Below are 27,652 nucleotides of genomic sequence, written 5' to 3' on the forward strand. Positions count from 1 at the left end.
AAGCAGCCATGCTGATTTCAGTGGGGCTTCCTTCCAAATCCAAATGAGTGTCTTTATGACTGCAGCAATCGTTTCATAAGCTGAGAGCTGGTCTTCATGCCTCTTACTTTTTAAGGTGGTTCAAAATTGCAAGCATATGTCTCACATTTTCCATTCTGGTGTTTGTGCACTTGTGCATATGTATACACAGAACTCTTGCTTCTACCCTCTAGCCACCCACCCACCCTGCAAAAGGACAGAAGTACCTCCCCGTCCCCTGTGTTTCGAACCACATTTAATTTACAGTGGTACCTCGGGTTAAGAACTTAATTCGTTCTGGAGGTCCGTTCTTAACCTGAAACTGTTCTTAACCTGAGGTACCACTTTAGCTAATGGGTTCTCTCACTGCTGCTGCGCCACCTCTACACGATTTCTGTTCTCATCCTGAAGTAAAGTTCTTAACCCAAGGTACTATTTCTGGGTTAGCAAAGTCTGTAACCTGAAGTGTCTGTAACCCGAGGTACCACTGTATTCCTTAAGTTATTTTTTATTTAATTCATTACATCCAAGTTATACGCCCCTTGATCGTTAAACAAAAAACCCTCATTTTACAAAAAGATAAAACGATAAAAATCAAGAAACGCTTACAACAATAGTTTAAAACATGCAAGAAGTTAAAATACTGAAATTGGTTAAAATTCACATTAACTTTCTAAGCAGCTGAGCAAGCTTGTCTATGAGGCATAAAACAGCAACAACAATGTGCCTAAAATGCACTGCTTTTTTGTATACATTAAATAACTTTTTAGCATATCCAAAAATAGGATTTGACCCTTCCTGTGACGTCCTCCTCCAACTCTGCCCCTCCAACTGCCAGAAGTAGCCTACTTTCTCTTTGAAGAACCTTTCTCTGCCTCTTACCTACCGGTTCTCATGACCTGTTAACACTCTAATCCCCAGATACATTAAAATAGGAGACAAGGAGGTGGAGTACCACCCCAATTTCCGCCTCATTCTGCACACCAAGTACTTCAACCCCCACTACAAGCCAGAGATGCAGGCCCAGTGCACACTCATCAACTTTCTGGTCACCAGAGATGGGCTGGAGGACCAACTTTTAGCTGCTGTGGTGGCTAAGGAGAGACCTGACCTAGAGGAACTGAAGGTATTGTAATTGCTAGATGTGAATTGTTCATGAACAACATGGCTTATTTTACAAGAATCTATGGTAGCCACACTTGGTCAGAAACTTCAGAGCAAGCCAAATGGTCTTAGAAGGTGGGTCTCTGGACCTGCCATTCAGGTTTTCATCTGCTCCAAAGTGGTGATTACTACGTATTAATGTTGTGTTTTAATTATTGTAACCCGCCTTGGGACCTCGGGGTAATAATAATAATAATAAAGTAAGGCTCCAAGTATATTAAAAAGGGAAAGGCATTAATTTGTGCATAGCACCCAACACAATTCCAATTCCCAGGTGGTGAGGGTGGTTTTAAGTTTCTGTTCCTACTTTCCATTTACATGTACACACACACACACACACACATATATATATATATGTGTATGTATGTATGTATATTCTCTGCACTCCCTTCCCTGCATTAGGTTTTAAATGTGAAAGGGAACCAGATCCTTGTTAATTAAATATTTACTAGTATATTAATGAATTGCTTAGATTTAATTCACCGTATTTAAATCATTTCCTCTGTTTAAGTAGATATTTCAAACCAGTGAATTCATTCTGTATATTTTAGAATTTGTACGTTTAACAATGCAAACACATATCTGTCTATTTTACTATGATTTTCATTTACTATTTCTTGTTCACTTTACATTTACTGTTCAATGAAGTATATTAGGCTGTTATTTGGGTGAAGCTCTTTAGGATAGAAGGACCCACTAGAGATGGTTGCCACAAGCAGAAGCCCCACCCCAGCCTTCATATTAAATGGCATTGTGCAATGGGAGGGACTATTTAGGATGGCTGTAGCCATTTCATTGCCGCGCAGGTAAGAACCTTGGAGCTGAGCTCTTTAACACACTGGTAATGGCAACCGTGTGTCCTGCTTTACAGAAAGCAGTCCTCTTCTTTGAAGGAGTCTTCTGTTTGAAGGGTTGTCTGGTCCAAATTATCTTTAAATGATAATGAACCCTGGGAAGGAAGAGCAGAGACCTTGGAAGTAGCTCATCAGTAGCCGACTGAGCAGGCATTGCTGGTCTCAGGCTTCTCCACTATAGTGAGACATACTGTACTCGGGGGGAACCCAAGGCACTTTGCTGCCTGAGGCACAGGGCAAGATCACACACACACACACACACACACACACACACACACACCCTCCATCCCATGTACAGAAACTGAATAGACTGACTGTTGAATCTTGCTCCACTGCTGGGAACAGGAGGACACTGTGACACATACAGCTCTGATCTCCAAGAGAAACAAATGGCCAGGGGGCTCTGGAGGGGGGGCAGGGGGCTGCCACAGCTGTTCCCCAGCTTCTGCTGCCTGAGAGCATTGCTTCCCTCTGCCTAATTGATAGGGCTGTCCCTCATTATATTTTTAGTTAAATACAGTAGTTATTTCAAGTTTGCACTTATACATGTAAATAAGTACGGTATATGCAAATTATATGCAAATCCGTATCCTTTTTTTCCTTTTTTGTGTGTGTTTGGGGGAGGGGGAGGTTGGTGCATTTTCTCTTATTGGACGTAAATGAACTTCATCTAAGAACTGGCCCTTGTGCCCTTACTTGCATCTGCAATGCATCTTCAGTGTCCGCCTGAGCTGTTAGTCACTGTTGCATTGTGATGACCCTTTACAAAACTCTTGTAGTCACAAAAAGACCCTGATAGGAAAAGAACAAGCTGCTTTGTGTGTTATGTGAATGCCGGTGGTCCCTCGTTTGCATGACTGCCTTGAATGAGCTTAAAATGAAGAGCTTCCGTTCCATGAGCTTCTTTGCATTTTCACCTCTTGAAAAATTGCATTCTCTGCGATCATTTCGAGGCTCAGTCCAGCTGGTGAGTCCAAAGGGCTCCCATTTCATCCAACTCTGCTATCTGTTGAATTGTAGCCTGTCTGTGAAGGCTGTCCACCTTCAAAGTCTCTCTCTCTCTCTCTCTCTCTCTCTCTCACACACACACACACACACACACACACCCCTACCAAATTCTAACATATATATATATATATATATTCCCTCATTGCTGGTATAGGCTACTCTCACAAAACAACAGAATGAGTTTAAGATCATCCTGAAGGAGCTGGAGGATTCCTTACTGGCTCGACTCTCTGCTGCATCAGGAAACTTCCTTGGCGACACAGCCTTGGTGGAAAATCTGGAGACCACCAAGCGCACAGCAAATGAGATAGAGGAAAAGGTGAGTCACAGGGCCATGGCTAGGGCTCTTCCAGGACAAAGAACACAAATTTTCATCAATGTGTAGAGTGCTTCTGGGCCCATTAAGTTGGCAGGTAGTCAAGATCTCCCTGGCACTGCAATTTATAGTGTACTCAGCTGTCCTATAAGTAAAGAAGAAAAAGAGGAGGGAGAAGGGGCCGGTTCAGCCTTAAAAACCCTGGTCCTCACTCATTAATAAAACCCCTGGAAAGTGGGCTGCTCTGCACAATCACTGCACTATTGGGGGGGGGCATCTCCAATAACCTATGTGATCTATCAAACCAGCAACAAGAGTAAGGGGCTATGGAGCTACACTGTGTTTTTCTAGAGAACTGGTAGCTGCTGTATTGAAGGTTGCTTGTTTTGGTTTTTTTAGGTGAAAGAAGCTAAAATTACTGAGCTGCAAATAAATGAAGCTAGAGAGAACTACAGGCCAGCTGCAGAAAGAGCTTCCTTGTTGTACTTTATACTGAATGACCTCAACAAAATCAACCCCATCTACCAGTTCTCGTTAAAGGTAATTAACTAAGGAAGGAGACTAGTTGGACAGGCCACTAATTACATTTGTGGAGAAGAGCCCCTTCCCTGCTATCACTGACACCAAGTTATTCACATCCTTTTGTGCAGTTAATCTTGAGAGCCAGTGTGGTGTAGTGGTTAAGAGCAGTAGACTCGTAATCTGGTGAACTGGGTTCGCTTCCTGCTCCACATGCAGCTGCTGGGTGACCTTGGGCCAGTCACTCTGCTCTGAAGTCTCTCAGTCCCACTCACCTCACAGAGTGTTTGTTGTGGGGGAGGAAGGGAAAGGAGAAAATGATAGCCGCATTGAGACTCCTTCGGGTAGTGATAAAGCGGGATATCAAATCCAAACTCTTCTTCTTACAGTCTACCTCTATTGCAGGGGTGGCTGTCTGTTCGTTATAACTTAGGGTCGAGCATAAATACCTTGCCCCGAGGTCATATCAAAGGATCATGCCAAAGGGACTTGAACCATAGAGTTTATGCGAGGCTGCAGCCCAAACACTGTATGTTCTTGTGTTTTGGATGAAGGCACCTTCCCCGTGTCTGCCTTTTAATAAAAGGCCACAAAGTCCAACCAGGTTAAACGGTTTTCATCTGCGCTTTGACTTCTTTTCTGACCAGGCATTCAATGTGGTCTTTGAGAAAGCCATTCAACGGACTCCTCCAGCAGAAGATGTGAAACACAGAGTGATCAACCTAACTGACGAGATCACCTACTCCGTCTACATGTACACTGCTCGGGGACTTTTTGAGAGAGACAAGCTTATTTTTCTAGCCCAAGTTGCCTTTCAGGTAAGGTGATTTCCTGCTGGCACTGACAAAAGAAGTAACTGGAGTTTTTTTTGTTTCCATGGAGTCAGTCAACATTTTGCTCTTGCCTGGTAATCAGGGTGTAGCTGTGTGGACAGTGGATTATTAGACCCAAAGAGAGATGGATCAGAAAGGGATGTTGTAAAGCAAGTTGTGGAGAAGCTTCTAAGAAGGACTAGAAGAAGGTAGCTCTTTAGAAAATGAAGATGAGGAGTTCCAGAGTAGGTCAAACTTTGTTGTTGGCATCTATCTGTCTCAAGAGATAATGGAGTGCTTCTCTGGGGGTGAAGTCATACCACTGCCTTAGCAGCACCTCCTCAGGTCACAACCCTGGGCTGTGTGAATGGAGCTCCTGTGCTGCCTCCAAAAATCCCCACCCCTCTCATCCTCACTATTGTGGTCCAAAAGAAAGCAGAGCAATGCGCTTGGCACCAGCTTGGCTGCAGGAGTTGCCAGAAGGAGGTGATACAAGCCGCCTTCCAAGTGTCTTAGGGACTCCACTCCAGATTTGTTTACGGTTTACTCTTTAGCCACCTTCTTCTGTAAATATCCTGCAAGGCAGTGGAGGTCTAGGATCAGAGTTTCCCTTCTCCTAGACGAGCTACCTTCCCAGGTTGATGAGCCCCACCTGCCCCTCACTTCCCTCTACGGTATGTGCAGAAACCACCTTCTTTGCTGTTGGGCTTCTCCATACAATTCACCATCTTCACATGAAAGGAAGTCCCTAACTCACCAAGGGTTTGAGACCCATCGGCTCCCTTCATCTGGTTTAGCCAGCCAGTCAAAGCCGTTCCCAGGTTTGGCCACTGTCACATGTTGACAGCTTTTAGGTGAGAGTTGAGTGCAGAGTGGAAACCACAAGTAGACAGATTACCCCAGAAGGAACATGGCGTGTCCCCCACCAGAGGTACTGCTGTTCCCCTAACTCCCCATGCAAACTACAGTGGAAGTAACAGCAGCAGCAGTCAAGGAGAAAGATTAGGCTGTAGAATCCTATCAGGTAAGTTTAAAAATAGGGATGGTTCGCATCAGCAGGGTCCCCTCCCTCACTGAAGGCTGAAGTGATGCTGTTGTCTTGTTTAGGCTTGCAGCTGCTGCTTCTGCTTAGTATGCAGTAGTCATCAGGCCGGGTTGTCCCTAACCCGGTGAGGTCAGTGTTCATCTGACCTCACAACACTCCAAAGCCAGATTTGTGTTGGGTGTGGCCCCTTGTCTTTGGGTTCTGCTCCTGCTGTCAGTAAACTCAGAAGGATAAACAAGACCAGCAGCTGTTCCAGCAATTGTTTCTGGAGTAAATAGTCCTCATGCTTCTAATTCCATGCTTTCTCTAGGTCTTGTTGGTGAAGAAAGAAGTGAATCCGGTGGAACTAGACTTCCTTCTGCGCTTCCCCTTTAAAGCTGGGCTGGCATCTCCAGTAGATTTCTTGTTAGGCCAAGGATGGGGTGGAATTAAGGTTTGTTTGAAAATAACTATTTCTAGAATGAAGTCCTTTTTTAGGAGCTGAGGGAGACCCATTAGAAAATGCTGGTATCCAGTGACATGGTCCGTGATTGATGGGGACTGAGTCGTAGAAGTTTAGCTACCTTCAAACCTTTTCGTGTGAGCCATCTAAAGAACTGTGCTAGCAGTTTGAAACCTCTGCTCAGCAGTGAACGCCCATAGCTGGGGAGAGCCTGGCTGTGGAGGGGGGCCTTTTTCCTTCCCTCAGCCTGCCTATAGCCACAGCCTCTTGTTGCGTGTACATGAAAAGAGCAATCACGCTCTACAGGCAAGTTGCGTTTCCTTTCCCGCAGGAAAGCAAGATGAGAAATTAAATGAGGCCACCTTTTCATCCAGGTCTAGGATGACCTGGAAACGGCTGTTGAGCCCTTCCTGCAGTTGCTTGGCATCCAGAAAACTGTTCCCTTGGAATAGCCAACGGTGGCTGTGCTATTGGAGGGATTAAAACATGGACTGTGAAGCAGTACTCTTTAGAGCCTGTTGTGGCTTGTGACATTTTAGCTAAAGTCAAGTTAGGATGCCTGGACCTCTTTCTCCTCGTTTCTCTACTGTGGGGAACCTGAGGCCCCCTGAATGTTCTTGGACTGCAGCTTCCATTGGCCATGCTGGTTGGAGTGGGAGCCCAACTACCGGAGGGCCTCTGGTTCTCCATCTCTGCTCTGCTGCAAGCATGACAGCCTGGTGCCTTGGGCACTATATCTGTAGTATCCAATGGGGCCCTCCTCTTGCCATAGGCCTCCTGTTTTCACTTGAACTGGCAGAAGAAGGAAATCTGTTAACAGTTCAGGCGGTTGTGAGCAGAGTACAGTGGTACCTTGGTTCTCAAACTTAATCCGTTCCGGAAGTCCATTTAACTCCCGAAACCGTTTGAAAACCAAGACGCAGCTTCCGATTGGCTGCAGGAGCTTCTTGCACTCAAGCAGAAGCTGCATTGGATGTTCGGCTTCCAAAAAACGTTCACAAACCGGCGCACTTCTGAGTTTTCGGCATTTGGGAGCTGAATTGTTTGACAGCTAAGCCATTCAATAACCAAGGTTATTGCTGTCAGGTGCATTTATTAAAGCCACTGGTGTGACTAGGAGGAAAGAAAGCAAAGGCTTGTCAGCCCCATGTTCCCTGTTAACTGTGCTCTCAGGTGCTGTCTGATATGGACGAGTTCAAAAACTTGGATAGTGACATTGAAGGTTCTGCTAAGCGGTGGAAAAAGTTTGTGGAGTCTGAGACCCCTGAGAAGGAAGTATTTCCAAAGGAGTGGAAGAACAAGACAGCCCTGCAAAAGCTGTGCATGATGCGATGTATGAGGCCAGACCGCATGACCTACGCAGTCAAGTATGTGCTGCACTCTTCCTACAGCTTGGGACTGTTGTACAGGGAACGGCCATTTGGGACATGGCACTTTCTGAAAAACTCACACAAAAACTTTGTATGGCTAGAGGGCAAAAAAACCGCTTTTGCGGCATGGCTGTTCAGCACATGGACAAAGCCGACAGGAGAAGCTGTGCCACATTTCATGATACTTGGTTCTAGTAACATTTCCCTTCATATTGTTATTCACACCTTTCATTTTCTTGCTCCACTTCAGTCCTTGTACAAACTTCATTCTTGTTCTTTACATGTGAAACTATGCTGCAGGGTTGGGAATGGGGAATGTTCAGTTTGTATCTCCCCCCCACCCCAATATTTTTTTTAAAAGAAACTAATCACACAACCCATAGGTTTAAGGGCCAAAATGTTCACCAGAGCCAATTCAATCCCCTGTATGTTTTTTTTATTTCCCTCAGGAACTTCGTGGAGGAGAAAATGGGGAGTAAATTTGTTGAAGGCCGAAGTGTTGAATTTTCCAAATCCTATGAAGAGAGCAGCCAGTCAACACCCATATTCTTCATTCTCTCTCCTGGAGTTGATCCCCTGAAGGATGTTGAAGCCTTGGGTGAGTTGGGAGAGCCTTTCCAGTAAGTGTGCCCTATTACAGCGCACACAGCAAAAGCTTTAAAAGAACAACAGACATTTTAAAAATTCCACTCAATTTTAATAACTCTCTTAGGTCAAAAGCTTGGCTTCACCATAGACAATGGGAAAATCCACAATGTGTCTCTAGGACAAGGACAGGAAGTTGTGGCAGAACATGCCCTGGATGTGGCTGCGGTAGAAGGACACTGGGTCATTCTTCAGGTATTTCAATTCCAACGTTTCCTGCCGATTACTTCTTACACTGTACTTCTAGCGTACTTCTTACACTAGTGTACTTCACTTCTTTCATGCCTCCCTAGCACTCATGATTTAAGTAAATTATCTGGCAGCAAATGAAAATAGCTTTTAATAATCATTTCTGGAACTGCAAACTCGCTGTAATCCAGTCCATAAATAATCCAGTGTAAAAAATTCCCTGGCATATGCTGGATGTCCATTGATAGGATTAGCCATATACTGGACTGTTGGAACAATGCTGGCACTGCCCAAAGGTATCTAGGTGCCGGCATGAAGAAATTGCAAGCAGCTGTGGGCAGATGATCCTGTTGCAGCCTTTGTGTGGAAACACAGCTTCAGAGAAGTCTGTACCTTGCAAGCAGACCCTTTCTCTTTCCTCCGCTGAAGTATTTGAGAAGGTAGGGGCATTCTCAGTGTGAAGGCTGCAGTGGAGCCTCCCTCTCCCATTCCATTCCACCCCCAAACTGGTGCCCAGCTGATATTATTGCCTTAGATGCTAAGGACCATATGTCTATTGCTTATGCTAAAAAAGATCCAGGCCTTGAGGGGAAATTGAGTAGAGTGAGGTCAATAATTTTGCTGATGCCCAGACAATTTGTCACTCTTCCAGGTCCCTCCAACTTGAGACTGGTGTTGCATGTGTAAGGAAGGAGTACTCATACTAGGGGACATGTACATGGCACAGACTCCCTCAGGAGGCCATGGACTCGCCTTCCTTGGAGGTTTTTAAGCAGAGGTTGGATGGCCATCTATCATGAATGCTTTAATTGAGATGCCCGATTCCAACTCTGCAATTCTGTGATTCTATAAAATGAGTGCAGGCGTCTTTATGCCTAAAAAGTCGATGAAACAGCAGAGAATGTATATCCATTCTAGAACATGACATGAATGAGGGCAGGATGCTGAGCATTTTGTCTTCCTGAAGTTCTAGGATGGAACCATTTATATTAATGTACTATGGCTAGGTGATGTCAGTTCCTTGGGATGGGGAGGGTGGAGACAGTTTAGAATAGCATTCCATTCACATTACAGGACTTCTGGTTGCCACTAAAGGCAGCCCTGGAGGGAGAATGCAGTCCATCCTCATTGGCAGCAACTAACATGTCCCTTATATACCCTACAGAACATCCATCTGGTAGCCAAGTGGCTGGGAACACTGGATAAAAAGGTTGAACGATATAGCATAGGGAGCCATGACGATTACAGAGTATACATGAGCGCTGAGCCTGCTCCCTCTCCAGATTCCCATATTATCCCTCAGGGACTCCTGGAAAATGCCATTAAAATCACCAATGAGCCTCCAACAGGCATGCATGCCAACTTACACAAAGCCCTGGATCTTTTTACTCAGGTAAGCAGTACCTGCTGTTCCATTTGATTGGACTCTGTATTCAGCCACAATCCAAGATTAGCACTGAAGTTGCTTTTTCCTGTCTTTCGGGCAATGCAAACAGTGCTTTCGATAAGAAAAGGACCTCTTCCTCCCACTTTGGGATGGCTTCTCATTTCTGTTGTTTGTGCAAAAGTACAGCCTTTTTTTTTCCTTCTCCTTTAGGATACCCTAGAAATGTGCACCAAAGAAATTGAATTCAAGTGCATTCTTTTTGCCCTCTGCTATTTCCATGCAGTGGTGGCAGAACGGCGGAAATTTGGAGCTCAAGGCTGGAATAGGTCTTACCCATTTAACAATGGAGATCTCACTATTTCCATCAATGTACTGTATAACTATCTGGAAGCCAATGTGAAGGTAAAGATTTGGTAACTTGTGAGTTGCATAGAAGAGAAACTGTGTAAGTAGTAGTCAGTGGTCCCTTGTTTTCCAAGGGTCTGATCAAAGCACTGCCTGCTTTGGGAAATGGAGAATTGCTATTTGAATTTACTATTACTTAATTAGGAAAAAGGTGTACTTGGTGCAGAGAAGCATTGAACCGAAAAGCTTGTGTTTTGTGGGCAGGGTATTCTCATTTTTTGGCATCTGTGCACCTGGAGGCTTTGTCACCGTGAGTTCTGCTTCCAGGGCAGAATGCACTTTTCAACTTGGGACAGCAATAATTTGAGGAGCTACAGACTGTTCTGAATGGAGTTCCTACATCTGGAAACTCACAAACTCTACCTGTTACAATAACACCTAGCATGTAACGCATGCTACATGAATAGAATGAAGACCATTTTATTAGCCCACTCAAACTCTATTGCAGAATGCGAAGATCAAATAGGACCTCCTCAGTTCCAAAGTATTCTTCTGCCTTCACAGGCCATGATGGGAAAAGCAATTCAGCATTCCCCCAGGATTGTCCCCTGCTGGCTAACCAGCACTTGTCTGTGCTTTAAATCATTTTGTCTCATTTCCCAAGATTTTTCACGGTACTTATGGGACCAAATGTGCCCCTTAATAGACTAGTGATGAAAGCATGTTTTCTGAAAAGAACTTTGGGTGCGGCAAAAAGCCCACATACCTTTATATACGTGAACAGAATGTTGGTGGTGTTCCCCCAAATTTTGCTTTTTTCCCCCTCCGTGGGATCTTTTCCTAGGTTCCCTGGGACGACCTGCGGTATCTCTTTGGGGAGATCATGTATGGGGGACACATCACCGATGACTGGGACCGCAGATTATGCCGAACTTACCTGGGTGAATACATCCGTATGGAGATGCTGGAGGGAGAAATGCTGCTAGCACCAGGTTTCCTTATACCACCTAACTCTGATTATAAGGTGAGAGAGGGAGGGGTGGGGAGTTGCTCCAACAACACACTATTCTGACAATCCTTCATCTGGGGGAGTAAATGGTAGCCATAGGTGCAAATGCTATTTGCCACAAAAGAAACAATAGCAAGGTCTAGAGAGAAAGGACAGCAACTACAGAAATAGTTTTACACCTCAGCACAGGGAACTTGGCAAAATATTTCAGAGGACCACGGGAAACAGCCTTATACTTGTGGACAAGTTGGATAAAAGTCCCAGGGGAAACAGCCAGATCTACCGGCAAGACAGTGCTTGTTATGAGCATATAGTTTACTGGAAGCTTAATTTGAACATAAGGCTGGTGTAGGCGTTAAGCAGTCACTAACACCTTATAGCATCCAAGTTTCTGCATATTACATTTTGTAGGGATATCATGAATATATTGATGAAAATCTTCCACCCGAGAGCCCTTATCTGTACGGGCTTCATCCTAATGCAGAGATTGGGTTCCTCACTGTCACTTCTGAGAAACTTTTCCGCACCGTGCTGGAAATGCAACCCAAAGAGTCAGATGCCGGAGGCGGAACTGGTGTGTCCCGAGAGGAAAAGGTAGGAAAACCTTCCAGTTTGCTTTGGTCATGGCTCTCAGGGTCCTGATAATGGTTTGGGGTTCCTATTTGAATGTTTCTAATAGGTTTGGGAGATTCATTGAGGGGCAGACAGTTATGGCGCTTTCACTTGGCGGTTTATTGCTAGTGAAACTGCTGCCTCTCCTGAGTCCCTCTGCTACCAGTGCAGCGAGGGAGAAACAAGCAGAGGGACTCAGAGTCGTGGCAGTTTCAGCAACCGCCATCACAGTCTACCCCTCATGCCAGCGCAGAGAGAGAATCAAGCTGCATTGGCCAGGCACCTATACAGCTTGTTCCTCCCTCCTTTAAGCTGCTTGGCTGCCCTCGCCTCAGCCAAGCAGTTTTACAGAGCCCCCAACCTGCCACCAGTTGGTACGAGCCAGCGGCAGGGTGGGGGCTCCATTGAACTGCTCCCGCTCTCCAGCTGAGGAAGCCCTGATCCTTCTCCTGCTTGCACATGCGCAGGAGGAACCAGGCTCCTTCAGCTTGGGGGGGGCTTTGCGTTCCCCAGCTGAGCAGCCCTGATCCTTCTCCTGCTAGCATGCAAGCCAGAGGAGGATTTGAGCTGCCTCCACTGGGGAGTGGGAGGCTTTGCACTCCCTGGCTGGGGTGTGCAAATAAGATCCTGTCCCTCTGGCATGTGCATGTGCCGGATGGACGGGGGTCCTGCTCAACCGGGGGGGGGGGCAGAGCCTTGGCGCTTCTTGGCTGAAAGGGCCATGCCAGCAAAGGCGAAGGGAGCCCTGACAATGGAGCCTGTCAGGTTCCATTGCAGCTCTTCCTCTGTCTTTGAGCAAGCGGTCTCTTTCTCCTAGGAAAAGGAAGCTGTTTGCGCGCACGCCCCAACCCTTGCCTGCAAAGATGAAGGAGCCTGGCAGGCTCCGTTGCAGGGCTCCCTCCATCTTTGCCAGCAAGGGTGGGGTGGAGAGCAAGCAGCCTCTTTCTCCTAGGCTGCTTGCATGCCCCCCCACCCCTTGCTGGCGAAGGGAACCTTGCAAACCGAGCCTGTTGGGCTTCATTGCAAGGCTCCCTCTGTCTTGGGGAGTGGAGGGCGGAAGCCTTTGCGCGCCCCAGCCAAGCAGTGGACTGGGGCCAGCTGCATTGGCCCCGACCTGCAAGGCGCTGGGGTGAAAGCACCTCAGCTCCCAAGTTGTGAGAGCTGAGTTTCACCTGGGACCTTGCAGGCTGGGGCCAATGCAGCTCCTTTCAGCATCAAGGTATATCGCCAAACCGTGATGTTTGGCTGGTGATATATCGCAATGTTGAAAACCTAATTATCGCCCAACCCTAGTTTCTAATCAGCAACAGGTTTTAGGGTTGCTGCTACCTGTTCTGCCCCTTCTACTGTCGGTCCTTTTTCAGTTGCATTGATATTTCTTCAGGCCCCAGGAAATGTGGGAAATGTTCTGCCCTGCCCACCTTGCTGGGGCAGGTATTTTAGTCTAGTACTTTGCTTACCCTTTGGAGCATTTGAAATGATGCTGCATATAACGAAACATTAATTTGGCCCTCTGTGTAACAGGTAAAAGCTGTGCTAGATGAGATCATGGATCGGCTTCCAGAGCCCTTCAATATGGTGGAGATCATGGCAAAGGCAGCTGAGAAGACCCCATATGTAGTAGTTGCCTTCCAGGAATGTGAACGAATGAACATCCTTACCAGTGAAATTAGACGTTCTCTGAAAGAATTAAACTTGGGGTTGAAGGTAGGTGCATATTGTATGCTATTGCTAGAAGTACACCAGAAAAACAACAACATTTGACCTGGTTCAATCAGCATACTTGACACATGACCTGGCATAGGAAAATTAAAGTGGAGCGTGCTTTCTCAGTAACAGGAAATGCCTGAACATCGAGACTTGATTTTCATCTTTTCTGCTACTGCATTTAAAGAGCACTTTAAACTAGAAGATAATGATACTCTTTTTCCAATCAGAACAGTACATATTCAGTAGTTTGTATACACAAGCACATGAAAATTAAGGGAGATAGAGCCAAGATGCTTGTCTTGGGAATCTTCCCTCTAAGTTCACTGGCTGGTCGCTGACTTCAGCACAGATGGTGTTCCTTGCCCAGTGGACTTTTCCTTCACTGCCCTTCACTACGTTCAAGTTTTGCCAATAGCTCAACCTTCCAACAAGTCTTCCACAATACAATTCTATGGCAAGATTGGGGTGAGGTGGGGTGGATAAAGAGAAAAATATCCTCCTTGCAAGCTTCATTGTGTTGCTTCCTCCTTTATAACAAAACAAGCCATTTAGAACGGTGTGCTCTGGCCCAGGAGACAGGGAGGCATTAGCTCAATGCACTTGCTCTCCAAACTCCCCAGGGTGAAATAAGGCTGCTGGACATTAAGGGAGCCACATACAACAACTCACAGAAATGATGTATGTGTTGGAACCACAAACCAATAAGGGCTTGTCCAGCAGAGAACTAAAAATAATTTACTAAGGGTCAAAAAATTGTGTGTGTGTGTGTGTGTGTGTTTTGCTGTTTTTAATCACTGATATCAGTTACACAACTGCTTGGCATTAGCGCTGGCACCCATAATTATAGCACAAGCTGGAGGAGTGCATCTCATTTTCTCAGCAATGCAAGTGCTGGGAAATTTAAATTGCCACAACATCAGCAGTACCATGAGGGAAAATGCCTGGAAACACCACCACAAGTGAGGAACGATGGTACATTGTTTGCATAACATATAATCTTGAAAGTGCTGTAATTAATGCCAAAGCATTCACATAACCAGAACCTTAGATCAACAGGGATGCCGTTTTCGTAAAACTACACTAAGAATTCTTCAAATGGTCTGCATAGCCACAAAAAGCTGTGCTGAGCTGATGGAAGAATCCAATTAAAAGCTTTTGTTTTGTTTTCCCCACAGGGAGAATTGACAATCACAACAGACATGGAAGATCTATCAAATGCACTTTACTATGACAATGTTCCTGATTCCTGGACAAACCGGGCTTATCCATCTTTGCTCAGCTTGGGAGCTTGGTATGCTGACCTACTGCTCCGCATCAGGGTGAGGTTTCCTTTGTTAAAGCTCTCCAAAAACAAGTTCTTAGCTGTCCTGGCAGGGCAACAACCAGGACAGCGAAGAACTTGCACTTACGCATCATCTTTTAATTAAGCAACACTCAGTTATTTGCTTTTGCATTGTTTTTTCCAATTTTACCTTCTATATATATCCTTAATAACAATCCTTAATAAAATAACAAGAATACTTTACAGCTGTAGTTGTATGCAATTCTACTAGGTAAAAGTCTTGATCATCTGTTTAGGATGGACAGACATGCGTAGGCTTTTCAGAATCTTTATGTGAAGTTAATGTGTTTATAGGAGGTAGTTTCTGCTAAAGCAGCAATGGGAAAACGTGTGACCCTATAAGTGTTGTGGAACTACACCTCCCATGATCCCTGTTCCTTGAGTGTGGTGCCTGGGGCTGATGGGAGATGGACTCTCAAGTGCAACAGAAAACATGGACCTCCTCAACATGCTTAGCTATGTGTAATATTTCCATTTTCAGGAGCTGGAGGCCTGGACAACAGACTTTGCCCTACCCACAACTGTATGGCTAGCAGGCTTCTTTAACCCTCAGTCTTTCCTCACGGCCATTATGCAGTCTATGGCTAGGAAAAATGAGTGGCCTCTTGACAGAATGTGCCTTTCAGTGGAAGTTACCAAGAAGAACCGGGAGGATATGACAGCTCCCCCTCGAGAAGGCTCCTATGTGCATGGGCTCTTCATGGAAGGTAATCTAGCTTATCATGTAAGACAGAGATGCAGTCATTCAACAGCAGACAAGGCAGTTTCTCCTTTGTCCTATTCTACTGTAGGGAAGCTCTCCATTTCATCTGTGCTATTTCTTTGAGAGAGGTGGGGAGGGTGTTTACTATAGTTTCTTGCATTTTTAGAACATTGTGTCCCTGGTTCTCTCTCTTTGCCTCCAGGACATTGAAGCAAGACCACTTTCCCCTGCCCCACCTCTTTCAGGCACAACTCTGCGCTACATAATCATCACAATTTTAAAAAGAAGGGCACCCCATCAATGCTTCAGCTGTACCTTTGTGCTTGGTAACAGCAGAGCATTCTTAATCAATTTTGTGCAGTAAAATATATTATTTGCCATTCCTAAGGATAGAGTTCATTGCTGGATGCCTTCAGCTTGTGCAAATATTATTTCCACACTGTAAACTACTTCCAGGCTGAAATCTGTCTGTTTTGAAAGCACAAATATTTGTCAAGAAAGGATCAAGCAGACAACACTTTGCAGTAGCTGTCTTTATTATCACTTTAGCATGTCAGCAGAGGGCAGCACATGCCTATTTTACTGCCCTTACAGACAAAACTACTTAATTGACCATACATATTAAGTAGTGTGGCTAAGGTTAGGAATGTAATATTGCCCCCGCATATTAAAGGGGGGCTGAAGAAGCCTAACCCTTAGTGCTCAAGTCACTGTAGGTAGGGGCGTTTATGTTACCTACAAGGCTGAATGAAGGTGGAAGGAAGAATATAGCTTTCTGGAGCAAAGGAACACTGCCATAGGCTCAGGGCAGAGTTGTGCATTCAGCTCTTTCTAGCTTGTGCTCAGAATGCTTACGTAAATTATGGAGATGACAGCAAAGGCACATTCAAGCCAGAGCAACTACCTGTAGCCATGCTTCTAAAGACAGAAGGTTGGTAGTGTGAAGTTCCCTTCCTTAACGCATGCTGCAAATGAAGCACCCTCTAGGCTGAAACATCACCACAGTTCTGTCCTCCTGCAGGTGCACGTTGGGATACTCAGACCGGTGTCATCAGTGATGCACGTCTGAAGGAGCTGACCCCCTCGATGCCCGTCATCTTCATCAAAGCCATTCCCGTGGATCGTATGGACACCAAGAACATGTATGAGTGTCCTGTCTATAAGACGCGCATGCGAGGCCCCACCTACGTCTGGACCTTCAACCTGAAGACAAAAGAGAAGCCAGCTAAGTGGATTCTTGCTGGAGTTGCTTTGCTCTTGCAAGTTTAACGCCTGCGTTGAAAGCAAAGCCCTACCCACCTGCCCCCACCTTTCCCAAAATAGAAACTAAAAAGACTTGTTTGCAAAGTTTTCAATAAAAAAGCAAAAGTGTGGTTATGCTACTCAGGTTGTTATTGATAAACAGTATTTTTACAATAATATATGCAAGCCTGCAGTTTATGACTAGAAACAAGTCTGTATTTTTACAATAATATATGCAAGCCTGCAGTTTATGACTAGAAACAAGTCTGTGTACATTTGCCCGCATTGGCCAGGATTCCTTTCCCAGTTCACTTTCATTGTGTAGCATTCACTGCAACTGACTAGAAGACTTTTCAGTTCTCATAAGTATGAAAATAGATGCTGATTAGCTCAGGTTGTTCCCCCACCTAAGATGTGTTTGCTAATCTCCACCAGCATTAATCCACAAGGAGAAGGGACTCTCTCACCAGTTAGGCATAATAATGCCAAATTTCTGAAAAATGCAAATGTCTTCCTCTGTAACTTATTGAACCCAGGAGGCACCTCTAGATTTGGCCTACTTGGAGCTCTGCAGGAGCAAGCTTAATGCCTGAGGCGCTCCTGGTAGTCACATTAGCACTACTTAAGAATATAAACATTTGTTAGGTTTATATTCTTGATGAGCTCCAGTATCTCCCTTCATTACAATAGCAGTTACCAAAGCCTCAGCCCCCACCTCAATCATTGCCATTTTCTAGATAGTAAGAGGCATCTTACTGCCAAAGAGAACCTGGTCCCAAATAATACATAAGGAACTGTCCAAATAAACCTTGGTGTTATGGATGAACACCTGATTCAAAGCTGTAATATCCGCACTTCTGTTTCCCTTCTACTCTTTTTAGCCCTCATGCAGTTGACCACCACTGTGTATTTGAAGCCTCAATTTCTCCTCCACACATGCCTGCCTGGCATTTTACTACTTTCCAGTTATTTTATATGCGAGTTTTAGCCTTTCCCCAGAATAAGACAAATTGAGACAAATTAATAAGGTCTCGCAGCGTTTTGCAATGACCGTCCAATGCAGGCCCTTGGATAGCAGGCTTATGCTGTGCAGGAAAAACACTGCCTTGGTTCTTACAGAAATCAGCTCGTGCTTCTTTCCTGTTTATTAAAGTGCTTGCCAGTGTGGGGGGAGGGGAGGGTATAAACAGCAATTTACAAAACTCACCCCAAAAGGACCCACCTATCTTTTTTTTTCAGAAGAAGTTCTTAATCAGAGGTGTCACCATCTTCACCCACAGTTGGACATAGCGACTAGACTGCTCAAAGGTTGATGCAGACACCATACTAGACCGCAAATAAAGCTGCTCTTGCTCCTATAGTGGGGAAAAGGAGGGGGAGGTTACTACATGAATTTGAACATCTGCTCCTGGACTGCATTACTGATTGCTTTAATTAGTTATAATGAAAGTACAGGGCTCCATATACTTTCATTCCTCTGAAGAGAGTACCTCTTATGCAGGCTGACCTGCTTTCTCAAGTTTGGCATCTCAAATGCCAACTGAGTCAAGTAATTGCACATACACAGAGCCCAACCCACATATGTATACAAACACACAAAGGAGGAAAGCATTACGAGACTTGGCCCTGCAGTTACTTTTTTCCCGTAACAGCCAAACCCCGAGCTATAATCGTCCAAAAGGAAGCTCGACTTTAATCTCCAGAGACCAGACAGTTCATTTCTCTTCAGAAAAAGCTCCGAAGCTGCATTTTAAAATGAATGTGCCGTCAAGGTTTCGCTGTGGTTCCCAGAAATACTAAGCACCTTCAAAGAACAAGCAATACAGCTGGAAGGGACAGCAAATGTCTGTGTGATACAGGACGCATACACCCCATGAGATTTGAAGTAGTGCTTACAGCACAAAGATACTTTCTCACCTGTGATAGAAAGATGGGTTCTTGTACATGCAGAGAGCCCTGACACAATTATAGGACTTCTGCCTGACTCCAAAGTCAACACAGCGCAATCACCCATCTTCAGCTACATTATTAGCCACCTATAACCTTCCCAAGCCCAGCTGAGCAGATCTAGCCCATGCAGATTGCATTCTAATTCTCTCCCCTGCCCCCTCTTATTTCCTGTAAACTAGTTCCCTTCTAGGATTTAACAAGGCCTTCTTTAAGTAAATAGATAAAAAGTAAACCTTATTCAATGTGCTTGTGAACAAGGGGGTCCTGTGTTCTTCTCGCTCATTAATTCATGTGTTTTGGTCATCTAAAGAGGGCTAGCACAATTGACTTTCTTTACCAACTGGTAATTACGGCGTAGGCAGAGCAAGTGTAGTTAGAAAGGTGATTTGACCTGGGGCTAACTGAAGGTCTGCAGAAGGGCTAGCTGAGCAGCAGAAGTGTGTCCTTAAGGACTGTGCTAATGCTGCTAAGACAATGTGCTGGGAAGTATACAGGGCACAGTCCTGACATGGCGCCTTCACGAAAGGCTTGCAGTCCACATGGGATGGGAAGCAGAGAATGTAAACAACTCTTATTAAAGGATCAAAAAATGACTATCCACAGACTTCAGAATGCTCTGAATCCACCCCAAAGGCAGGATTCACACAAACTGTAAGAAACTTAGTTGGGTTACTCACAACAAGAGGTACCAATGCTCCACAAAGGAGAAGTATAACAGCAACAGTCTGTGTATGCAGCTTACTAGGTTGTCATCTGAATTCTTACCACATTTCCCATAGCTCCCATTTCAGATTATACATTGGATGTTTATAACCTCCTACAGACGATACAAAAATGGAACAATTTTTTAAACGCCCGTTCCATCTTTCAGCACATGGAGAGAAATTGTGGGAGGGGCAAAGTCAAGTTTAATATGGTGCAAGACTTCAAAAGAAGGCAGGAGGTGGCATGAACTGCTCTCATCAGTTTCCCCTTCCCTGTGGAAGGAGGAAGTGGTGAGAACAGTTCATGTCACTTCTTGCCTTTCCCAAAGCCTTCCTTGCACAACGTGGAACAAGACCCTACCCCCTCCTCAAGTCCTCCAGAACTCGGAGAGCTGTGAGGGTGTTTGTTTTCAAAAGCCACCACTGCTTTTGCCTTCTACAAAAGCAGCATGAGGGGAGAGCAATCTCTCCCCTGAAATCCTCTGGCGTAGGGGAAAACAATTGCTAGAGAGTAAGCCAAGACAGTATTTATGGAGCCCCTGCATTTAAAGGCTGAAATTATACATGGCTTCTATGGCTTGGCTGCTACAAAGTCTCAGGCAATGTTCTTTCAAAAACCCAGTCAACACTGAGACTTTGTGTTGGGGTAGAAAACCTTTTCCCAGGTAGGGCGGGCTTGCATTCCCTTTTGGGCAACCTTCAGGGGCCCATGTGACTGTGATGAGTGGGGCCAGAGGCTAAAGTGAAGAGTGCAACAAATGTACAATGGGCTAGTTTCTACATAAACCTCTCTATCTGCCATTCAAACAAGCAAGAGGCATTAGCAGTTTGACAAGGGCTACTGGGGATTCTGAAGGCCACAGAGAAAACTGGAGAACCACATTTAAAGCCCAGCCCTGAGGTTCCCCAGCCCTGCTTTATGGGGATTTTATGTGGTGCCAGGTATTTTCATATAAATTTAACCAACTACAAATTTCAGTTAGAAACCAGGGGGTAAGCCTTCTTCCGGAAACTCCTGTTTCCAGTGAAATTCAATGTTACGACATAATAACTTTAGTTTGGATGAACTAGCCGAGAGTAAATCTTGGGAGTAATATGTATATGCAAATCCAACTGTTGTGCTGCGACACAGCAGTTGCAAAGGTTAATTAAAAAGCCAGTCTAGAATAAGTGAGTGGACAGAGACAGGAATCAAGGCCACGCAAGCAGAGATAGAATCAATCCGAAATACATTTGCAGCCAGCAGGAGAGCACACACCAAGAAATGCTGGGAAAGCCCACAGCAACTATTTCATTAATCTTAAAAATCAAAAGCATTGTTTTCGTATTCTGTCAGTCTCTGTATAACCTTTGTTTTATAAATAAAATTGGGGAGGAGAGAGAATCAGGAGCAGAAAAGTCTAAATGAAAACCTAAGAATAATTATAAAGAAAACATCTGCACTTGTACGTCGAAAAGTTGTGAGCATGAAAAAGCCAGAAAGCAGCTAATAGTTTTGCCCCTCTTTATAAAATTCATCAACCATTGGATTACCGAAACACTGGGAGGTACTAGGATAGTCTTTAGGAAAACTATGGGCCACTACACTTCTCCCCATGGGGACAACCATCAAGTCAAAGGAGAAAAGCACATGTATGCATTAGGGACAGAGGTAGCAATACCTCTGTCTTTTCCCACATTTATCTTCAGCCTCCAGGACCAGCCTGTTTACGTTAATCCAGATCCATTCAGGACTACAACAGCTATTTCAGATGCATCATCACTGGAGGGTTTTTCAAAAAAGATTTTTCTTGGTTTTCTTTCCCCCCCAGTGTTAATGTATCCGTTTTCTAGTTAAAATGGGTTAGAGTTGCTTTTGTAAAAAAGCAACCAACACATTTAATAAATAAAGAAAAGTAACTGCTCACACAAACTTCCTCTGGACAGTTTTGAATTAATCCAGTTTCCCTCAACCCCACTACTTGTTTATTTTATTTATTCATTAAACTAGTATACTGCCCTTCACCCATAGATCTTAGGGTGGTTCAGTGTGAAGCGGAGCACTCAAGTCATTGGCCCACGAACTACGCACCTGATGGAACTGCTGTTGCAGGGCTTTGTTTTCCGTCACTATTGCAACCTGTGCTTCGAGGTCCCGATGAACCGACCTGTACCCAAAATTAGGAGAGCCAATCAGAGTTAAGCAGGGTAGACTGCTTCCTGCCAGGTACAACCAGAGGCCTGCAGGGAAACATGGGGAGAAAGGAAATGTGGCAGACGGAGGAAGTTTTCATGGAAGCTGTTATGAGCCTCAAACAATAGTTTATTCTTGAAAGGAAAAGCAACAAAACACACTAAATATTTAATTTACTGGCAGTATAAATAGGCCAGGGTACTAAAGAAGCAACCAGGAAATAGGAATACTTCCTTGCAGAAAATGTCATACAGGAATGGCACAAAAATCAACAGAGTACCTGGCTGCACTTTTGCATACGCTTTTCTCAGCTTGTACAACACAATCCCTGCACAATGGGATGCAGACCATGCTCTGAGGTCCATTGCAACACACACTCCCCACCCTGTACAGCTGCACTGAAGGCTCAGGCTTTTAATATTACACTGATTATGTTTAAAAATAAATTAGTGATGTCCCCAGGTTCTTGACGGAGCAAAGACCATAATCCCTCAAGATCAGTACTTATGCACAGAATGATTTACTGTAGATGCTGCTGCTGATCATATCAGAGCAACTAGGTAAAGGTAAGGGACCCCTGCCCGTACGGGCCAGTCTTGACAGACTCTAGGGTTGTGCGCTCATCTCTATAGGCCGGGAGCCAGCGCTGTCCGCAGACACTTCCGGGTCACGTGGCCAGCGTGACAAGCTGCATCTGGCGAGCCAGCACAGCACACGGAAACGCCGTTTACCTTCCTGCTAGTAAGTGGTCCCTATTTATCTACTTGCACCCGGCAGTGCTTTCGAACTGCTAGGGACCGAACGGCGGGAGCGCACCCCGCCGCGGGGATTCGAACCGCCGACCATGCGATCGGCAAGTCCTAGGCACTGAGGTTTTACCCACAGCGCCACCCGCGTCCCTCCATCAGAGCAACTACTGTAGAAAAAAAGGTTTATCCTTCAGAAGCGATACCTGTATGTCAATATCTATCTCCCTCCTTGTCCTTCTCTCTCAGTTGCAATTATCGCCTCAGAATATGTTCCTGCTCATTATAGGATCCCAGCCTTTGCATGATTCTCCTTTTGCATTTTAACCCTTGCAGTCTGACTGCAGCACACATAGCCTGCCTGCCTCTCTCTCTCTCTCTCTCTCTCTCTCTCTCTCTCACACACACACACACACACACACACACAACTAAACAGCGGTAACAGCACAATTACCAAAGGCAACACCAGTCTACCAACCTGGTCTCACCCATTCATCCGGAACAAAGGAACAACCCTGTGGGAATCATAAGATAGCAACTTTGTTTTTCTAACACTGCATGAGTTTTGCATCTCTGTTCCTTCAGGCCAATGGGAGTGTCCACATTTGTAGAGCACTTCCCACTGAAGAAAACCACCCAAGCTTAACGGAAACACTTCTCATCATTATCTGTTACTGAGCCAAATACATGTGAGCATACTTTTCATATTTCCTGCCACACTTGGGAAATGATGCAAAACTGAAGTCCACTTTAAAGGGTCTTCTGGTGCTTCCCTCACTGCGAGAAGTGAAGTTACGGGGAACCAGGCAAAAGGCCTTCTCAGCAGTGGTGCCCTCCCTATGGAAAACTATCTCCTTGACATCTGATGGGGAGGAAGTACTACACAACTTTTAGAAGACATCTGAAGGCAGCCCTGTATCAGGAAGTTTTTAACGTTTGATGTTTTATTATGTTTTTATATGTGCTGGAAGCTGCCCAGAGTGGCTGGGGAAGCCCGGCCAGATGGGTGGGGTATAAAGAATAAAATCATTATTAAACTGCCCTTTGCCCTTCGTGATGCATAAACCCCAGATGAACAAGACAAATGATGATCAGATGTATAGTAAAAGGTAAAGGTACCCCTGCCCGTACGGGCCAGTCTTGCCAGACTCTGGGGTTTGTGCGCCCATCTCACTCAAGAGGCCGGGGGCCAGCGCTGTCCGAAGACACTTCCGGGTCACGTGGCCAGTGTGCCATCGCTGCTCTGGCGAGCCAGAGCCGCACACGGAAACGCCGTTTACCTTCCCGCTGGTAAGCGGTCCCTATTTATCTACTTGCACCCGGAGGTGCTTTCGAACTGCTAGGTTGGCAGGCTGTATACCGCCCATCTTATGGAAAACAAGAGCCAAGGCAATTAACAGTGGGTTTGCAACTGAATAAAACTAGGTACATTCACTGGGGTAAATTATAGTGGGGGTTATAGTAGTTGTTCTATTTCAAGGGTCAGGAGAACTAAACAGCTCAATTATTTTAAAATACCACTATGAAGGGCCAAGAAGTATGACAGCAAAACATACCAAAACAAACAATCCTATCAACTAACCAAAACCCCACTCGGTCCAATATCCTCCTGGTGCTCACTTACTAGCTCCACTCTCACTGGAGCCACAATGTGGGAAAACAACAGGGAAGAAGTATTATAGCCATGGAGCACACAAACCCTGCTTGCAATACTTGCTCTCATTGGAATTTATCAACATGGGAAAGAACAAGAAAGCAGTCCACCTGGCCCTCAACTCCTGCTTCTTAATGTCTCTTTGCCCACCTGAAATCAAAAGGAAAAGGTCTCCCTCAAATTGCCCAAGCCCTGGGAGTAGCCGCTGTTAATGCAGGGGTTACACAGCACCATGGACAGAGTTACGAGCTGCCCACACCCTAATGGTGATGCCTTATTTAACAGCCTGACACGGGAGAGACAGAGGAGAGCCTTTTCTGTGACTGCAGAAGTTTCTTTGGTCTACTCTCTTCTTAGCTTCAACCACCAGCTAAGGACACTTTTGTTCAGATGACACTTTTATCAACACTGGAATCTTAAAGAGAGTTAAAACATTGGTGATCTGCCATACTCTTTCTAGGTTTAGGGCATTTAATTGTTTTAATTATGTAATGACGGGATTGCTTTGCCATTCTTTGAACATCATTAAGTCCCTGAAACTAGTTACTCTGGTAAGCAGGAAAGTGGGATATAAAGTTTCAAGCAAGCAACCACTGAAGGGAAAGCTGCTGCTGACACTGGTTCAACAAAAAGGCTGTGAAAAGGCTGGTGAGGCGGGGCGGGGGTAAGTGAGGAGGCACTGGAAGCAAGGCCCACTTGTGGGTCCCAGCCCATTCCCCAAGAAATTTTAAATTGATTAACTTCCACACTTAGGCAAGTGGCTAAAGCTTACCAGCAAAGCTGAACAGACAATTTTTCTTGTTTGTTAGCAATCTTGTGCAAATGCATTAACTGCCTCTTATTTTCTGAGCTGCTGTGTCCATGTTTGAACTTACAGGAGTGCCTATTCTGCACCCCTCTGATACGGCAAAGAAGCCCTTTCACAGGCAGCATCACAAACATCACAGTTTGTAGCTTTTTTACGCAAGGAGAATAATCTACACTTACTTTGACCTACTTGGACAGTGTCTTGTGTTCCAAGTCTGAAATAGTTCCTGTAACTCTAAACATCCCCACACTCTTCCCTCTCTATAGCCATTTAGAAAACCAAATGAGCAAGCAAGAGTGCCCTGCTGATGTCCCTGGCCAAACATCCAATCCAGCCTTGCAGAATGAGGAGAGAGGGATGCCTGCAGGCATGCTGGAATTTGATTGAGCCCACAAACTTCTTTCGCATTCCTGTTGCCACAAGAAATGCGACAGAAGGTTAGGCTGCATGTCCTACAATGGTGTTAGCTTTGTGACTATGCCAGGCTGAATCCGCTCACCTCATGATTCACCTTTTCAGGAGGGGAAACCTAAAATATTTCTCTATCCTCATTCACTCTAATAAAGGAGCCTTATCTGGGTCTCAAGTGATACCTGACACTGCTGCATAACTGATTGCCAAACACACTCTCTCTCTCTTTGCCCCAAGAACATACTTCTCTCTCCTGAGAGTATGCTTATGACCTCACTACTACCAAGTATCTCATATTCTTCACCTGCTTGATTCCCAAACAGGAATCCTTTGATTTTAATGTGTCTTGCTTTGATTATATGTAAGCCACTCTGGGGGGACACGGGTGGCACTGTGGGTTAAACCACAGAGCCTAGGGCTTGCCGATCAGAAGGTCGGTGGTTCGAATCTCCACAACAGGGTGAGCTCCCGTTGCTCAGTCCCTGCTCCTGCCAACCTAGCAGCTTAGTCATGCTGGCCACATGACCTGGAAGCTGTACGCCGGCTCCCTCGGCCAATAAAGCGAGATGAGCGCCGCAACCTCAGAGTCAGTCACAATTGGACCTAATGGTCAGGGGTCCCTTTACCTTTACCTAAGCTGCTCTGGGAGCTTTTGTTGGCTGAAGAGCAGGGTAGAAATGCTATAAATAAATCCTTAAATGCCTATTTAGCCAGAAAGCAGAATAGCTGCAGCAGCAGTCTAGCCCAACTTGGTTTGGAAAACCTGTGAATTTGCAACAGTGCCAGCTATTCAGAGTGCCTAAGAGCTTCTTGAGATGGCCTATCTTGAGCAGTCACCTGCACAAGACTCCTGGACTACATTTGGGAACTATTCTTCTATCTCAATGCCTGACGACAACAAATGCATAAATTAAAGATAGCATGATTGCCCAGGGTGGTGGAAATTGCCGGTTTTGGTGGTATTATTAATTTCAACAGCACTCTCCATTTTACAGCTGTTATTAAGTTTCAGTTACAGGTAGGTAGCCGTGTTGGTCTGCCGTAGTCGAAACAAAATAATTCCTTCCAGTAGCACCTTAGAGACCAACTAGGTTTGTTATTGGTATGAGCTTTCATGTGCATGCACAATTCAAGCAGAGCCAGTCGTGTTGTGGAAGGATAATGACATTGCCTTGAGCTGCTACGCCATCAGCAATGTTGGCTGCACACTTCTCAAATGCTGTGTGTCTTTGTACGACATCTCTCTTCTTGGGTGTAAAAGTTGAACAATCAGCACTGGGAAGCCATGTATCTTTGGTGGATGTAGCCAGGTTTTCCAATAATAGAAGCCACAGCTAGAGATAAGATATGCTTATCTGCCATCCTATGCAAATCCCACATTCAGAGGACTGCTGACAGGAGATCTTTAGAGTGAACACAATTGCACAGTTGGAAGCAGTGCTGTTTGCTACCCATGTGGCCCTCTCTCTTACTGTTTCTCATGGTTGTGGGTAAGCAGCAGTGTGCAGAGACACATTTTCTTAAGAGTTAGTTAGCAACACACACACACACACACACACACACACACACACACCCCACCGGCCTCTTCCCAGCAGCTTTGCAGGAAGGAGGCAGGAAAGATAGCAGCATTCCCATAATCATTAACATCCACAAACGTAGACAAACAAACCCAGGGATCCCTGGAGAAGGGCAGCCTAATAGGATGCGAGCTTTGGGACAGGCTCAAGGGAGGCCTGCTCAGTTTGCTCTAATCCCATTTCTAATGTAAGTGACAAATATGGTTCACTCAGTACCATGGAAAGCTGACCACGGGAACTTCAAAATGCCTTCCAGAGCACAATTTGCTTGCTGTCAGCTTGGAAGTCTCAGAAAGGGGTGGTGCTTCATTACACTATCTCAATAAAAACACAACCATTGGAGAAGCAAGCGGGAACCCAAGGTGACACTATAGAGGCAGTGTCTATCATTGTCAAAGCTGCAGCTCAGCGGCAGCAGTTTTCTGTGACACAACAAGAGAACTTCAGAACACCTCCATATAGCATAAGAATTAGTTCTCCAAGACTTATGCTTTGGTCTCCAAAATATGATGGGTATGTCTCAGTCCTTTCAAAAGAACCACAAAGCTTAGCCCAGTTCTTTCACAATCAGTGGTCCCATGTCTTTTGGGAGCATCTCAGGCACTTGAAACACACTTCTCCACTCCTGACTGCATCCTGAACATCCATCGTTTTATGAAATCCCACAGTGTCTCCTTGCTTTCCCCACCCAACACTTCTCCTCACAGAAGGGGAAGCTGAAACATTTCATCAGAAAGGAGAAAGTGAAAGGAGGGACCTAAACATTGGTGAATGGACCTGATTTCAGCATCCTCCTTTCCTAGAACAGACTGAGTCAGTGTATTTAGGGGAGGATTCCTCATCTCCCTTATGCACTCAGGTAGACCTCTTCCCCTGGGTTGGAAGATGGGCAGCTTA

At 45.2% G+C, this 27,652-nt stretch overlaps 2 protein-coding genes across 4 annotated transcripts in view; one reads left to right on the top strand and one right to left on the bottom strand.

Moving 5' to 3' along the window:
- DNAH17 (dynein axonemal heavy chain 17) overlaps window positions 1-16,872 on the top strand; it is a 94,693-nt gene extending 77,821 nt beyond the window's left edge. The window contains exons 65-80 of the mRNA XM_081899464.1: window positions 940-1,144; window positions 3,199-3,363; window positions 3,760-3,900; window positions 4,527-4,697; window positions 6,047-6,169; window positions 7,352-7,545; window positions 7,998-8,146; window positions 8,261-8,388; window positions 9,548-9,775; window positions 9,980-10,171; window positions 10,959-11,138; window positions 11,535-11,717; window positions 13,260-13,442; window positions 14,621-14,764; window positions 15,269-15,494; window positions 16,512-16,872. Coding sequence (XP_081755590.1) covers window positions 940-1,144; window positions 3,199-3,363; window positions 3,760-3,900; window positions 4,527-4,697; window positions 6,047-6,169; window positions 7,352-7,545; window positions 7,998-8,146; window positions 8,261-8,388; window positions 9,548-9,775; window positions 9,980-10,171; window positions 10,959-11,138; window positions 11,535-11,717; window positions 13,260-13,442; window positions 14,621-14,764; window positions 15,269-15,494; window positions 16,512-16,759 — 2,860 coding nt within the window. The 3' untranslated portion in view covers window positions 16,760-16,872. The remainder of the gene's footprint in view (window positions 1-939; window positions 1,145-3,198; window positions 3,364-3,759; window positions 3,901-4,526; window positions 4,698-6,046; window positions 6,170-7,351; window positions 7,546-7,997; window positions 8,147-8,260; window positions 8,389-9,547; window positions 9,776-9,979; window positions 10,172-10,958; window positions 11,139-11,534; window positions 11,718-13,259; window positions 13,443-14,620; window positions 14,765-15,268; window positions 15,495-16,511) is intronic.
- PGS1 (phosphatidylglycerophosphate synthase 1) overlaps window positions 16,009-27,652 on the bottom strand; it is a 125,611-nt gene continuing 113,967 nt past the window's right edge. For 2 of the 3 annotated variants that reach the window (XM_081899724.1, XM_081899722.1), the window contains 3 exons: window positions 21,458-21,606; window positions 17,940-18,087; window positions 16,009-16,693 (listed from right to left, as the gene is read on the bottom strand). In XM_081899724.1, coding sequence (XP_081755850.1) covers window positions 17,968-18,087; window positions 21,458-21,606 — 269 coding nt within the window. In that variant the 3' untranslated portion in view covers window positions 16,009-16,693; window positions 17,940-17,967. Of the gene's footprint in view, window positions 16,694-17,930; window positions 18,088-21,457; window positions 21,607-27,652 lie in introns of all 3 variants that reach the window. The other variant, XM_081899723.1, reaches the window with a different exon arrangement.

Source organism: Podarcis melisellensis (assembly GCF_964234715.1).
Source record: "Podarcis melisellensis genome assembly, chromosome: 2".
Lineage (NCBI taxonomy): Eukaryota > Metazoa > Chordata > Lepidosauria > Squamata > Lacertidae > Podarcis > Podarcis melisellensis.